Source organism: Symphalangus syndactylus, chromosome 17, assembly GCF_028878055.3.
Source record: "Symphalangus syndactylus isolate Jambi chromosome 17, NHGRI_mSymSyn1-v2.1_pri, whole genome shotgun sequence".
NCBI lineage: Eukaryota > Metazoa > Chordata > Mammalia > Primates > Hylobatidae > Symphalangus > Symphalangus syndactylus.
The window spans coordinates 51,709,868-51,726,191 of NC_072439.2; the positions used below are offsets into that span (position 1 = coordinate 51,709,868).

A 16,324-nucleotide genomic window follows, 5' to 3' on the forward strand; every position below is an offset into this window, starting at 1 on the left:
ACATGATGTGCAATATCAAAATATTTGAAAACAGAAGCAGTTTGAAAATCCTCTGTATTCTATTTGGACAGATATTAAAATAGATTTGCAAAGATATAAAACAGTCCCACTCTTCTTGCCAACTTCTTTGTCATAAAGAATACATATTTTAATATTCAGTACATTTATTATGATATTGAATTCATAGATTAGTTTAAAGATTAAATGCTATCTTTCAAATGTTCAGTCTTCTTATGATGCTATGGTATTTTTAAATTTACTTATTTAGGTCTTTCCATCAGTTAAATAATTTTTTTCCTATAAATGTTTTGCATGTCTTTTTTTAGACTTATTACACATATAGTAAGTTTTTCTTGCTACCAACAAAGGGATTTTTGAAATTATATTTTATAATTGGTTATTCTTATAATTGAGTATTAGAGCATTGCTTTTTATTAAATGTTTAATTTTGGAATAATGTTAAGATTTACAGAAAGTTTGCAAAGAAGAGAATTCCTGTTCATCCATCATCTACTTTCCTGCATTTTTAACATTTTACATTGCTGGGAGACTTTTGTCAAAACTAAGAAACTGACATTGGTACATTACTATTAACTAAACTCCACATTTTGGATTTTACCAGGTTTTTCATTAATGTACTCTTTCTGTTCCAGGATCAAATCCAGGATACCACATTGTATTTCATTATCCTGTCCTCCCTCTGGTCTATGACAATTTTGCTGTTCTTGTTTTTCATGGCCTTGATAGTTTTGAGGAGTACTAGCCAGGTTTCCTGTAGAATGTCTCTCAACCTGATTTTTTTCTCATGATTAGACAAGGCTACAGGTTTTTCAAAAGAGTATCACAGACGTGAAGTGCCTTTCTCATCACATCATATTTGGGGGTATATGATATCTGTAGAACATCACTGATGATGCTAACCTTCATCCGTTGGTTAAGGTAGAGTTTGCTGAATTTCTCCACTTATAAAGTTAATATTTTTTCCTTTTTCTACTCTTTCTTTCTTTAGAAGTGAGGCACTAAGTATAGCCCACCCTTAAGGTGGGGGAAGGGGAGGGCATATCTGCATTATTTGAAGTTCTTCTACAAGGAATATTTTTCTCTTCTCAGCATTTATTTATTCAACCATTTATATTAGTATGCACTCATGTATATTTATTTTACACTTAGGTTATAATCCAGTAATATTCATACATTATTTTTGTTTTTTGATTGTTTTTAAATTGTTTAACTTTTGCTCTTGTCATGCTGGATCTTGTGTTCCTTTGATTCAGTGCTATCCCTTTTTTTTAATTATTAAGCACTTCTTGACTACTATCTTGTACTATAAGATGCTTCAGGTTCATCTTATATTTTTTATATTTTTCTTGTCCCAGCCCTAGCATCAGACCTTTTCCCAAGGAGTCGTGGTTTTTTTAATTAGAGAGGTATATTTAGAAAGCAAGGTTTGGTCAGGGGACATTATCGATTTTTACATATTAATCATGTAATCATGTAACAAATTCCATTATGGTAATTTGTTTGTTGATTCCCTTGGGGGTTCAGTATAGAAGCAAGAAAGTAGAGAGTAAGTTAGAAAACCAAAAAACAAACAAACAAAAATACCCTTGGAAAACCAGGAGTACAAGTAAATATCCTTATACAGATAAAGAATATAGACTAAAAACTTAAAATAAACATTATTAAATGGTGAAATGCTAGAAGCCTTCCCTTGAAACTCAAGAACAGCGGGGCCGGGTGCGGTGGCTCACACCTGTAATCCCAGCACTTTGGGAGGCCGAGGCGGGTGGATCACCTGAGGTCAGGAGTTCAAGACCAGCCTGGCCAACATGGTGAAACCCCGTCTCTAGTAAAAATACAAAATTTAGCTGGGTGTGGTGGCAGGCATCTGTAATCCCAGCTACTCGGCAGGCTGAGGCAGGAGAATCATTTGCACCCAGGAGGCAGAGGTTGCAGTGCGCCAAGATCACGCCATTGCATTCCAGCCTGGGCAACAAGATTGAAACTCCATCTCAAAAAAAAAAAAAAAAAAAAAAAGTCAAGAACAGGAAATGGATGTCTATTGTTGTACCTCCTTTAACATTGTGCTATATTTTTTGGGAAAATAAGGGGGAAAAAGCAGTATAAGTCCTGGACATAAATCAGATTTTTATTTGCTTGACTTTTTAAAATGGATTATAAGTTTTTTATCTGTTGTAATAATAATTGGTTTTTCTCTCTTTTATCATGTTTATGTTGGGTTACATTAATATGCTTTGGAAATTTTGAAATTCCTTATATTCTGGGGATAAATCCTGTTTATGATGTATAAATTTTGTCCTTACATCTCTGGATTATTCAGATTTCTAAAATAGATTAATTTTTTATACTTGGATATCGATGTAAAAATTCTAGAATATTAGCAATCTGAATATTCAGGTAAAAGAAAACTTTGGTTTTATGGGGCCAGAATAACCTTGACATCAAAACTAGACAATCCCTTGAGCACTGTTGGTAGGAAGGTAGAATGGAACAACCACTACAGAAGACAGTATGGCAACTCCTCAAAAAATAAAACATGGATCTGGTAATTCCACTTCTGGGTATATACCAAAAAAAATTCAAAGCAAAGACTCTAATAGATATTTGTACACCATGTTCATAGCAATATTATTTACAATAGCCAATGATGAAAGCAACCCAAGCGTTACATTGACGGATGAATGGATAAACAAGATGTGGAATATGCGTACAATGGAATATTATTCAGTGTTATTAAGAAAGGAAATTCTGACACATGCTACAACATAGATGAAACTTGAAGACTTTATGCTACGTGAAATAAGCCAGTCACAAAAGGACAAATACTGATTCTACTTATACGAGGTGCCTAGAGTAGCCAAACTCATAGAGACAGAAACTAGAATGGTGGTTGCCAGGGATTGAGGGGACTGAAGAAGGGGGAGTTATTGTTTAATGGATACAGAGTTTCAGCTTAATAAGATGAAGGCTGTGAATGGATGGTAGTGATGGTAGCACAACAGTATGAATGTACTTAAGCCATCGAACTGTACACTTAAACATGGTTGAGATAGTAAGGTTTATGTTGTGTATATTTTACCGTAATTTTAAAATTAACTAGGCAATCAAAATTATAGCCTCATAAAACTAAGCTTTCTCTTACTTTCTAAAATAGTTTTTTTTTTTTTAAAGAAAATTGGGGTTAATCTGTTACTTGACATTTTTGTAGAGGATGCCTATAAAATCATCTAGGTCTAGTGACCTTTTCATAGTTAAATAGACATTCAGATGGTTTTCCAGTTCCTACTAAAGTATATTTCTAAGAAATTTCCTGTTTTCAAGTGTAGTGAAATAAAGTGATTTATAATATTCATATACTCAAATAACAATTTAAAGAGAATTTCTACTATTTGTGGAATAAGTTATCTTTATTCATATCCATCTGTGCCTTTCACAATGTTGTCAGAAATTATTGCCTTATTAGTCTTTCAAAGAAGTAGGCTTTCATTCAATAAGTATATATTCTGTACCTATGGTGAACTAGGCACTGTTCAAGGGTCTGCAGATTCATCAGTAAACAAAATCGGTAAAAATCCCTGATATTAAGCAGCTTACATTTTAGTAGAACTTAATGCTAAATTCTTTACTTTCTTTGTCTTTATCGTGAATTTTGGTTCTTATCATTTTCTTTCTTCTACCTTGTCTGGTTGTATGGCTTTTCTTTTTCTGTTAATAGAAATTAATTCTTCAGCCAAATGCTTATTTTTTTCTTTCTAGTATATGCATTTAGGTTATAAATTTTTCTACAACAATACCTTTAGCTGAAACCCACAACTTTTGATAAGGAAAATTCTTATTTTCATTTGACTTAAATTTAAAAGTTTTTCATTTTAATATAGGATGTTTCTTTATCACTCTTAATGTTTCAATCCATATGAAGGGGGAACTCAGTTACTATAACTCTTAGCCCTTCTCTGCCCATTTACTCTTTCCACCTTAGAGGAGATAAAGTGTCTTATCTGACACTTTAGGAAGGATAAATTGGGCACACTTGGCTCAGCTCCACCATCTTTGTTTTGTTATTAACCTGACTTTGGGACATAGATGTTCATTCAACTCCTCCAAGGTTAGGGCTGGTTCTGCAATTCTGCGGCAGGGTGAAGGGAAGGCCTACTTCATTCCAAAGTTGCTTTTGTCTATATCTGAGTGGCTAAGGCAACCTAATTCTATTGCTCAATAAAAAGTTCTGTTTCTTGCACTGCACAGGGGTCATGCTAATCTTCTCTGTATCATTCCAGTTTTAGTATACGTGTTGCTGAAACGAGTACAGAAAGTTCTGTTTCTCTCTCCAGTGAGTTGTTTCACCTTCCTTCTTCTGGCCAGTTCATGATCTTATTTCTCAAGTTATTTAGAATCCAGGTGGCAAAGGGGTATGCTGATTATAACACCCCCTCAGAAACGTAGATATTCATTATGATTCGTTCTGTGACTTATGAATTATTTCAGTACAGTTTTACATTTCCAAAATATGTATTTTTTTCCTATTGATTTCTAATTCAGTTGTGTTGAGGTAAGAGAACATTGTATGTTATGGATTCTTTGGTTATTTTCAAAAACCTCCTTTGTGGCATGGTTTTCTGATTAAATTTTGTAAACATTCTGTGTGTGTGAAAAGATGTGAAGTGCAGTTCTATGTCCATTAGTTCGAACTTGTGAATTTGTTTTGTCTAGTCTTTTATTTTAACAGCTTTATTGAGACATAATTAATGTAACTTAAAATTAACTCATTTAAAGTGCACAATTCAATAATTTTAAGTATATTCACAGAATTATGCAACCATCACCACAATCGTTAATAATTTTCTGTGTTCTTTTTCTATTTTCTGAAGCAGTGCTAAGAATAGAACAATATTGTGAGCCACATTTTATTGTAATTTTAAATTTTCTGGTAGCCAAATTTAAAAGGTTAAAAAAAAGGAAACAGATGAGATTAATTTTAATACTATATTTATTTAACTCAATAAATCTAAAATATATAACAACATTCAGTTAATACAAATATATGATATTTTTACATTCTTTTTGTATAGTGTCTTTGTAATCTGGTGTCTATTTTATACTTACAGCACATCCCAATTCAGACTATCTATGTTTCAAGTGCTCAGTAGTCACATGTACTTGGTGGCTACCATATTGGACAGCACAGGTCGATAGTCTTCTAAATTTTTTGTGTGCTTAAGCTGTAAGTTGCCGAGCTTGTGAATGTATGTATTTCACTATTTTGTTTCTAGATGAGGTGTTGTTTTTATTGTTGTCAGGACTCTCCTAATGATGCTTTTTGCCTTAAATTCTGTTTTGCTTGATATTCTAGCTTTTCTTTTGCTTAATATTTTCATGGTAGATCTTTATCCCTTTATTTTATTTTTTATGTTAATTTGGTTATTTTATGCAGGTTCTTGCTCTGTCACCCAGGCTGGAGTGCAGTGGCACAATCATAGCTCACTATAACCTCAAGTGATCCTCCCACCTCAGCCTCCCAAGTAGCTGGGACTAGAGGTGCACATCACCATGCCCAGCTAATTGTTTTAATTTTTTTTGTAGAGATGAGGCCTCTCTGTGTTGCTTAGGCTAGTCTCAAACTCCTGGGCTCAAGCTCAGTCCTTCAGCCTTGGCCTCCCAAAGCACTGGAATTACAGGTGTGAGCCACTGCACCTGGTCCTATCCCTTTATTTTTTTACTTTAATTTTTGTCCTAATGTATCATTCAGTTTTAATCTTGTGTCTTGTAAATAGCATATGATTGGAATTTTTTTCTTATACAATGTGATACACTCCTTTTTGAAAACTGGTGAATTTAATCCATTTAACATATATTGTGATCACACATGTATTTGGATTAATTTCTGTTGTTTACTTTTTATTCTGTATTTTCTTCTGTGTAAATTTGCAATAATAACTTTTACTTTCTTTTTCCTATTGATACGAAAATTTGCATTATATTGCTGTTCTTTTAGTGGTTACCATTAAACTTTAAAAAAATTTATGGAGGTATGATTTGACATAATAAATTACACATATTTAAATTGTACACTTTGGTCAGTTTTGATGTAGGTTTATATGCATATATATATCACTTATGCATATGTATATCACATATGTCATCCATATGTAACAGATATGTATGTATATACCTGCGAAACCACCACCACCACAATCAAGATAATGAAATACTAACCACCCTAAAAAGTTTGGCAATGCCTTCCTTCTACCCCTTCCAACTTTTCCTTCATCCTCCCCTCCCTACCCTTCTCCATGCCCAGGCAACTACAAATCTGATTTTAGTCACTGTAGATTACTTTGCATTTTCTACAGCTTTATATAAATGGAATCAAAGTCTGTACTCTTTTGTGTCGGTCTTCTTTCTGTCACCATAATTATTTTGAGATTTATATATGTTATTGAGTGCATGGATTGTTCATTCCTTTTTATTGCTGAGATATATTCCATTGTGTGAATATACCATGATTTGTTTACCCATTTACCTATTGATCAACATTTGGGTTGTTTCTAGTTTTTGGCTATTACAAATAAAGCTGACATGGACATTTGTTGTATGGAAATATGCTTTCATTTCTGTTGAGTAAGTATATCTAGGAGTGGGACAGTTAGGTCACAGGATAAATGTGTGTTTAGATTCATAAGAAATTGCCAAGCTCTTTTCCAAAGTGGTTGTCCCATTTTACAATCCCACCAGAAAGTGTATGAGAGTGCCAGTCCCTCCACTTCCATGCCAACGCTTGGTATAGTCAGTCTTTTACATTTTAGTCACTCTAATAGGTATATTGTGTTATAGTATTTGTGGTTTGAATTTTTGTTGTCCTATTGACTACTGACGTTGCACATCTCTTCAAGAGCTTATTTGCTGTTTGTATGTCTTGTATGGTGAAGTATCTTCAAATATTTTGTCCATTTTCTTCTGTTGGGTAACTTGTTTTCTTATTATTGAGTTTTGAGAGTTTTTTATATATATTCTGGATACAAATCCCTTATCATGTATACAATTTGCAAATATTTTATTTCAGTCTGTGGCTCATTTGTATTTTTAATTTTTAAATTTTATTTGTGTATTCATTTACTTATTTATGTTTTGGAGACAGGCTGTCACTCTGTTGTGCAGGCTGGAGTACAGTGGCACAAACATGAATCACTGCAGCCTTGACATCCTGGGCCCAAATGATTCTCACACTTCAGCCCCCCAAGCAGCTGGAACTACAGGCACACGGCACTGCGCCAGGCTAATTTTTTTCTTTTTAGAGATGGGGTCTCACTATGTTGCCCAGGCTGGTCTTGATCTCCTGGCCTCAAACAATCCTCCCACTTCAGTTGTCTTTTATTTTTTTAATAGTGCCTTTTAAGCGGAGAAGTTCTTAACTTTGACATAGTCAAATTTTTCCTTTACAGAGGGTGTTTTTGGTATTTGGTTTTTGGCCCTGTGTACTTTCTTTTTATTCTTGCAAGCATAGCAATTTATAGTTTAAAATATTTTGTATATTTTATCCACCTTTTCTGAATATTTGTAGTGAAGGTGTTCTGCATTATTTCTGCCCATTATTCTGCAGTAACTAATAAGTGTATGTTTGAAATTTTTATCAGTTTGTGATATATAGGAATATCAACCTTCCCATTCTTTTTTTTTTTTAACCCATTGGAGTCTTTATAAAATCTGTAGTTTACCGTTTGTATTTTTGCAAGCAAACAGTTACATGTTTTTTTATAATGTCTCCGTAGGTAATTCAAAGATAATCAAGATCAATTAATAAACAATTCAAGGGGTAATTTATGGGTTAACTAATCACTAATGTAATTTAATGCTTTAATTAACAATACTATTGCAATTATAATTTAAATGAACTGAACTGATTTGCAGTAGCTATCCAGAAACTTAAAAGATATTTGTTATTTTAATGGTCACTTTCTCTTTGCACATTTAATATCTGACTCCTTTTTTTACTCTTTTATTTTTAGATCACAAAATTTGTCCAGGATAGACATAGAGCTAGAAGAAACAGACTGCGTAAAGATCAACTTAAGAAACTTCCTGTACATAAATTCAAGAAAGGTAAGTATTTGTTTTCTAAATAATTATCCTTAGTTTATTTAAGACTGCAGGGTGACTATACTCTTTTTAAAAAAAATTTTTTTTTATTATTATACTTTAAGTTCTAGGGTACATGTGCACAACATGCAGGTTTGTTACATAGGTATACATGCGCCATGTTGGTTTGCTGCACCCATCAACTTGTCATTTACATTAGGTATTTCTCCTAATACTATCCCTCCCCCACCCCTCCACCCCCCAACAGGCCCTGGTGTGTGATGTTCCCCTCCCTGTGTCCATGTGTTCTCATTGTTCACCTTCCACTTATGAGTGAGAACATGCAGTGTTTGGTTTTCTGTCCTTGTGATATTTTGCTGAGAATGATGGTTTCTAGCTTCATCCATGTCCCTGCAAAGGACGTGACCTCATCTTTTTTTATGGCTGCATAGTATTCCATGGTGTATATGTGCCACATTTTCTTTATCCAGTCTATTATTGATGGACATTTGGGTTGGTTCCAAGTCTTTGCTGTTGTAAATAGTGCCACAATACACATACGTGTGCGTGTGTCTTTATAGTAGCATGATTTATAATCGTTTGGGTATATACCCAGTAATGGGATTGCTGGATCAAATGGTATTTCTAGTTCTAGATCCTTGAGGAATTGCCACACTGTCTTCCACAATGGTTGAACTAATTTACACACCCACCAACAGTGTAAAAGCATTCCTATTTCTCCACATCCTCTCCAGCATCTGTTGTTTCCTGACTTTTTTTTTTTTTTTTTTTTGAGACGGAGTCTCACTCTGTCACCCAGGCTGGAGTGCAGTGGTGCGATCTCGGCTCACTGCGGCCTCCGCCCCCCAGGTTCAAGCAATTCTCCTGCCTCAGCCTCCCGAGTAGCTGGGATTACAGGTGCCTGCCACCGCACCCGGCTAATTTTTGTATTTTTAGTAGAGATGGTGTTTCACCATCTTGGACAGGCTGGTCTTGACTCCTGACCTCGTGATCCACCCACCTCAGCCTCCCATAGTGCTGTGACTACAGGTGTGAGCCACTGTGCCCCGCCTGTTTCCTGACTTTTTAAGACTATACTCTTATACTACCTTCTGTGTCCCTACCATAAACGATGCCCAACGCTAAGTAGACTTTCACTTAAGAATGAATGAATAAATAAATGAATGAATGAATGTGAGAGATGATGTTTTGCTATGATGACCTGGTGAAAGCAAGAGAGGGATGCACAGTCTGCAGAGAATTTAAAAACAATAATTAAACTAACCAAAATGCTTGTAAGTATTATCACCATGTGCCATTAGTTCTAAACAATGTCAGCAGATAAAATATTTTTCTGCACCAGGTGGACTACTCTCACTTCCTCCTATTCTGTCTCCCACGATATAACACTGTATAGTGTTGTATTAACTAAACACATAGGTAGGTAGCTATTATATATCATCACTTATATATATCATCTTAATTTTCTTACTTTTATGAACTATATACTATTATTATTTTCCCTTTATAGATGAGGAAAAATCGGGTCAGGGACATTAGGAATTTTAATATCACATAGCCAGTATTGACAGAGCTAGAGGAGAGGTGTGACTATAATACCATAGCCAATGTAAGTTTCCCCTATAGTATAGTTTCTCTGTGATTTAGTGACCTTTTAGTGCAGATACCTACTTGATAAATCCTTTTGGCTGGCACTTCCCAGACTTCATTTTCATATACCAGTAAAAATATTCTGTTTTTTAATTCAGCGGTGAAAAAGTGTAGGGAGTGGAGGGAGAAAATAGAGAAAAAGGCAATAAAACATAGTTCTGCCACATTTTTATTTTTCAAATAATAAAATGTTTTATAAACCTGCCATTTGCCATTACCATTAAAAAATAGAACACTTAACAAAAAAAGTAGGAAAAAGAACATCATGTTAAAATAAAATGAATAGACATTTCTAAAAATGCACTGCATTTTACATTTACATTATCATTATACAGTCATTTACATTATCATTATACAGCGTGGATTAGTTAATAGTTTTTTTTGTTTTGTTTTTAAGAGATGGGGTCTCACTGTGTTGCTCAGGCTGAGCTTGAACTCCTGAGCTCAAGTGATCATCCCACCTCAGCTTCTCATGTAGCTGAGACTATAGGCATGTGCCACTGGGCCCAGCTTGGATTAGTTAAGATTTCCACATAGACCAGAACTAGTTTGAAGATTAGGAATTACTTTTTTAGGCTTCATTTTGTGTGTTTAAAAATATGTTTAAAAAGGCCGGGCGCAGTGGCTCACACCTGTAATCCCAGCACTTAGGGAGGCCGAGGCAGACAGATCACGAGGTCAGGAGATTGAGACCATCCTGGCCAACATGGTGAAACCCTGTCTCTACTAAAATACAAAAAAATTAGCCAGGTATGGTGGTGCATGCCTGTAGTACCAGCTACCCGGGAGGCTGAGGCAGGGGAATCACTTGAACCCAGGAGGCAGAGGTTGCAATGAGCCGAGATCACACCACTGCAATCCAGCCTGGCGACAGAACAAGACTCCATCTCAAAAAAAAAAAAAAGAAAGTTTAAAAAATGGTGATACTGTCCTGGGTTTAAAGGGAATGCATGTCATTGGCTTTTCCTCTGAGTAAGATGGGTAGCTATAGTAGGATTTTGAACAGAGGAGAGAGAGAATGTCTCAGTCAACTGTTTAAAGGATCTTTCTGCTGACATTAAGAATAGGTTATTAGATGGTAAAGGGTATAAACAGAGAACAGACAGGAAAGTTATTGTAGTAATTCAGGTGTGATGTAAATGTGGCTTGGGCTGATATCAGTGGAGGAGAAGAAATCTTTAAATACTGGCTGTATCTGGAGATGCAATACACTGAATTTACTGATGGACTAGATATTGGGGGAGGAGACAAGGACGACTCCAGATTTTTTGGTCTGAACAACAAAATGGATGGTCTGTCTATTTAAGGAAAGTCCTTAAATAGAAATAAGGGATGGTTAATGTATGAGAGAGCAGGTTTTAGGGGGGAAATTGGAAGATTGGTATTGAACATATGGAATTTCAGATGTCTATTAGATGCTAGAAGTTTAAGAGAGAGGTCTGAACTGGAAATACCAGCATGAAAATGTATTTATATCATTAGACTGGATGAGATTACCAAGAGAGTGAGTACAGATAGAATACCAAAGACACTGTGGGGCATTCCGTCATTAAGTAGAAGAGGAATCAGAAGTGGCAGCAGTGGAGACTGAGAAGGTGTGACCAATTACATAGGAAGAAAATCAGGACAGTGTGATTTACCAGAAACCCAGTGATGCAAATCTATCAGGGAGCAAGGAATGATAACCTGTGTCAGTGCTACTGAACATAAGTAAGATGAGAGCTCAGTATTGACCACTAGAGACTATTGATGATCTTGATGAGCAGTTGACAGAGTGGTCAGGCCAAAAATCTGATTGTAGTTGATTTAAGAGAGAATGGTGGAAAGAGAGGAATTGGAGATAATTTTTGTAAGAAGTTTAACTAAAAAAGGGAGCAAAGAAATGGGGTCATAGCTGCTGGGGGAAGTTGAGTCAAGAAATAACAGCATGTTTGTTTGCTAAAGGAAATCGATGATGTAGGTTACAGATGGGAGAGTTCCTGTAATGTTCTTGAGAAGGCAAGAGGAGATTGGATCTCTTGCACAAAAAGGTGAACTGGCCTTAGGTAGTATCATAGAGACTTGAGCTAAGGGAAAGTAGAATATGTGGGTGAAAAATCACAATAGGTGGGTATTTGTAGTGATGAGTCTGTGGAAATGTTCTTTGCTTTCATTTCTCTCAGTTAGGTAGGAAATCACCAACTGAGGGTGAGGACAGAGGAGGAGGTATTGGAGCTTTTAAGAACAGAGGTATAAAATACTATTATTCCAGGAGAGTAGGAGAAGGAATGGACTAGGGAAATATAATATGGTTGCTTGGCAGCCTGAACCCATTATGACCCCATCAGCATAAATGTTTTTCTCTATGGAGTGGTGTTTACCATCACTTTTTTCAAAATGTGAAGTATAACATTTATACAGAAGAGTATGTAGGATACATATTTCTAGAATCATCCAGTTCAAGAGATAGAACATTACTGCCACCCCAGGAGCTATTATGTTCCCTTCTAGATAAATAATCCTTTCTTGTCCTCTGGAGGTAATCACGATCCTGGCTTATAATTTCACTGCCTTTCTCAAGTTGTACCACATATGAATGCATACCTAAACAGCTGGCTTAATTTTGCCTATTTTTGAATTGTATTTTTCTTACTTCTTGTTAATTTTTTAATGAAATTTATACACTTAGTTGCATTTAGGTATAGTTCATTTACTTTCATTCTGTCTTTTAAAGATTTTACTTATCCACTTTACTGTTAATTGACATTCATTTTTTTTTCAGTTTAGGGCTATTATAAATCATACTTTTGAGAATATACTTGTACATATATCCTGGTGCATATGTCCATGAATTTCTTTAGCATATATACCTAGAAGTAGATTAATTTGATCATAGTATATACCTATTTTCAATTTTTATTGGATAATGCAAAAATCATTTCCAAAGTGATTGATGGTACCAATTTCTACTCTCACCAACAGTCTATAGGACTTCCTGTTGTTCCTTGTATTTATCCAATACTTTGTACTGATGGATTTTTAAATTTTAGCATTCTGGTGGGTTTATAACTCGTTGTTTTACTTTTTATTTCCCTTCTTGCAATGAGGTTAAATATCTGTTCACATTATTTGCCAGTTGGATCTTCACTTTCACAAAGTACCTTTCATGAGATATGCCCATGTGTCTGTTTCATATATGGGAGGAATTCTTTATATGTTCCTACAAGCCCCTCTGGAGGTGTAGTGTATGGCAATTTAGTTCTTCAATAATTTTATGTGTTTTAACTGTTTTTTTCTAGTTTATGGACCAAAATTCTTGACTTTCATGGTAGTGTTCTTCTATTTTTGTTTTGTTTTGTTTTGTCTTGATTTGTTTTTTTGAGACGGAGTCTTGCTCTGTCCCCTAGGCTGGAGTGGAGTGGTGTGATCTCAGCTCCCTGCAAGCTTCACCTCCCGAGTTCACACTATTCTCTTGCCTCATCCTCCTAAGTAGCTGGGACTACAGGCGCCCGCCACCATGCCTGGCTCATTTTTGTATTTTTAGTAGAGACGGGGTTTCACCATGTTAGCCAGGATGATCTTGATCTCCTGACCTCATGATCCGCCCACCTTGGCTTCCCAAAGTGCTGGGATTACAGGCGTGAGCTACTGTGCCCAGCCTCTTCTATGTTTTTAGAGAACGTTTTCTATCCCAAGGTCATACAGATGTTATTTTATATTACCTTCTGAAAGCTTTATATTTTTGTCTTTTGTGTTTAATCCACATGAATTGATTGTGTAAAACTGGAGTCCAATTTAAGTTTTTTTTCCAGTTTGATATTTTATATAAGGGTATCCAGTTGTTCCAGAGCTAATTATTGAAAATACACTGTTCTGCAGTGTCACCTCTGATGTAAATTAAGGTCCAGATATGTGTGGGTTTGTTTCTGGATTTCTCTTGGTTTTATTGTTTAACCGTGTATCAGTATCACACTGTTTGAATTACAGTAGGTTTATGGTAAGACCTGATAGAGCTAGTCTTCCCACTTTGTTTTTTTTCAACAGTGTTTACCTATGTTTAACACTTTGCCTTTCCACTTACAGGTAAAAATCGACTTGTCAAGGCCACCCCACCTCCAAATATATGCACAAGTGATTGTATTTTTTATTGTAGTGGAATACACACAGCATAAAATTTACCATTTTAATCATTTTAAAGTACCTTCATATTGTTATGCAACCAACACCACCATCCATCTCCAGACTTCTTTATCTTCCCAAACTGAAACTCTGTACCTGTTAAACAGTAACTCCCCATTTCCACTTCCGCCCAGCCACTGGCATCCACCATTCTACTTACTGTCTCTGAATTTGACTACTGTAGGTACCTCACCTAAGTAGAATTACCTGATATTTGTCCTATTTCTGACGTATTTCACTTCCCATAATGTTTTCAAGGATTATCCATGTTGTAGCATATATCAGAATGTCTTTACTTATTCTGGCTGAATAACAGTCTGTTGTGTATTTTTACCACATTTTGTTTATTTATTCATCTATTAGTGGATACTAATAGATGAATAAATAAACAAAATGTGGTAAAAATACACAACAGGTTACACCTTTTGGCTATTGTAAATAATACTGCAATGAACACTGATAAAAAAGTATCTGTTTAAGTCCATGGATTCAATTATTTTGGGTATATACCAAGGAGTGATATTGTTTAACTTTATGAGGAACCTGGATACTGTCTTCCACAGTTACTGTACCATTTTACATTCCCAGCAGCAATGCTCAAGGGCTCATATTTCTCTACATCCTTGTCAACACTTGTATTCTGTTGTTTTGTTTTAATATAGCTATCCTAATGGGTATGAAGTGGTACCTTAATGTGGTTTTATTTGCATTTCCCCTACTGACTAATGATGTTGAGCATCTTTTCTTGTGCTTATTGTCCACTTGGATATTTCCTTTGGCAAATTATCTGTTCAAGTACTTTGCTCATTTTCAATTGGGTGGTTTATCATTTTGTTCTTGAGTTATAGGAGTTCTTTGTATATTCTAGATAACATGATTTGCAAATATTTTTTCCCATTCTGTCAGTTGTCACTTTCTGGATAATGTCCTTTTATGTACAGAAATTTCAAATTTTGATGTAGTCCAATTCACCTTTTTTCTTTTTTTGCTTATGATATGAAGCATAAGCAAAAACCTTTTTTTATTTTTGCTTATGAAGGAAATTAAAAGAAGACCTCAATAAATGGAAAAGCATCCCACATTCATGGATTGGAAGACTTAATATTGTTAAGATATCAAGACTACCCAAAGCAGTCTACAAATTCAGCACAATTCCTATCAAAATTCCAAGAACTTTTTTTGCAGAAATGAAAAGTTTAAAAATTTTGATTAAGTCCAGTTTTTACCTTATGTCGTATCTAAGAATACATTGCCAAATCCAAGGTCATAAAGATTTACCCCTATGTTTTCTTCAAAGTTTTATGGTTTTAGCTTATATTTAGGTCTTTTATCAATTTAGAGTTGATTTTCATATATAGTAAATATGAGATAGGGCTCCTGGCTTATTTTTTTGTATGTGGAAATCCAATTATCCCAGCACCATTTGTTGAAGAGACTGTTTTCTCATTGAATATCTTGGCACTCTCATCAAAAATAAATGGGCCATAGATGTATGGTTTTATTTATGGACTCTCAGTTACATTCCTTTGGTCTGTATGATTATCCTTATGCCAATCCCACACTATTTTGATTACTCTCGTTTTGTAGTAAATTTTGAAACTGAGAATTGTGAGTCTTCCACATTTGTTGTTCTTTTTCAATATTTTAGCTATTCAGGGTCCTTTGCAATTCCATAATAACTTGAGAATAATTTGAGGATAGAACTTTCTATTTTTGCAGAAAAGTTATTAGAATTTTGATAGGGATTGTGCTAAATTTTTAGGTTGCTTTGGGTAGTCTTGACATCTTAACAATATTAAGTCTTCCAATCCATGAATATGGGATGCTTTTCCATTTATTGAGGTTTTCTTTAATTTCCTTCAGCAATGTCATGTAATTTTCAGTCTGTAAGTCTTTCATCTCGTTAGATTTGTTTCTAGGTATTTTATTGTTTTAGATACTATTATAAATAGAATTCCTTTCTAAATTTCTTTTATGGATTGTTCATTGCTGGTGTGGAGAAACACAACTGATTTTTATGCATTGATCTTATAACCTACAACTTTGATGGATTCGTATATAGCTCTGGTAGCTTTCTTGTGGATTCTTGGGGATTTCCTATATAGCAGATTGTATTAGCCTGTTCTCACACTACTATAAGAAATACCCAAGACTGGGTAATTTATAAAGGAAAGGTTTAATTGACTCACAGTTCCACATTGCTGGAGAAGCCTCAGGAAACTTATAATCATGGTGGAAGGCAAAGGAGAAGCAGACATCTTCTTCATAGGGCATCAGGACGGAGTGAGTGCAAGCAGGGGAAATGCCAGATGCTTATAAAACCATCAGATCTTGTGAGACTCACTATCATGAGAACAGCATGGGGGAAACTGCCCCCATGACCCAATTAGCTCCACCTGGT

At 35.1% G+C, this 16,324-nt stretch overlaps 1 protein-coding gene and 1 pseudogene across 2 annotated transcripts in view; one reads left to right on the top strand and one right to left on the bottom strand.

Moving 5' to 3' along the window:
* The window catches only part of RNF13 (ring finger protein 13), a 177,176-nt gene that overhangs the window by 121,777 nt on the left and 39,075 nt on the right, over positions 1-16,324 (top strand). For both annotated transcript variants that reach the window (XM_055250875.2, XM_055250877.2), the window contains one exon: positions 8,025-8,118. In XM_055250875.2, coding sequence (XP_055106850.1) covers positions 8,025-8,118 — 94 coding nt within the window. The remainder of the gene's footprint in view (positions 1-8,024; positions 8,119-16,324) is intronic.
* LOC129467118 (uncharacterized) lies at positions 4,236-4,328 on the bottom strand (annotated as a pseudogene).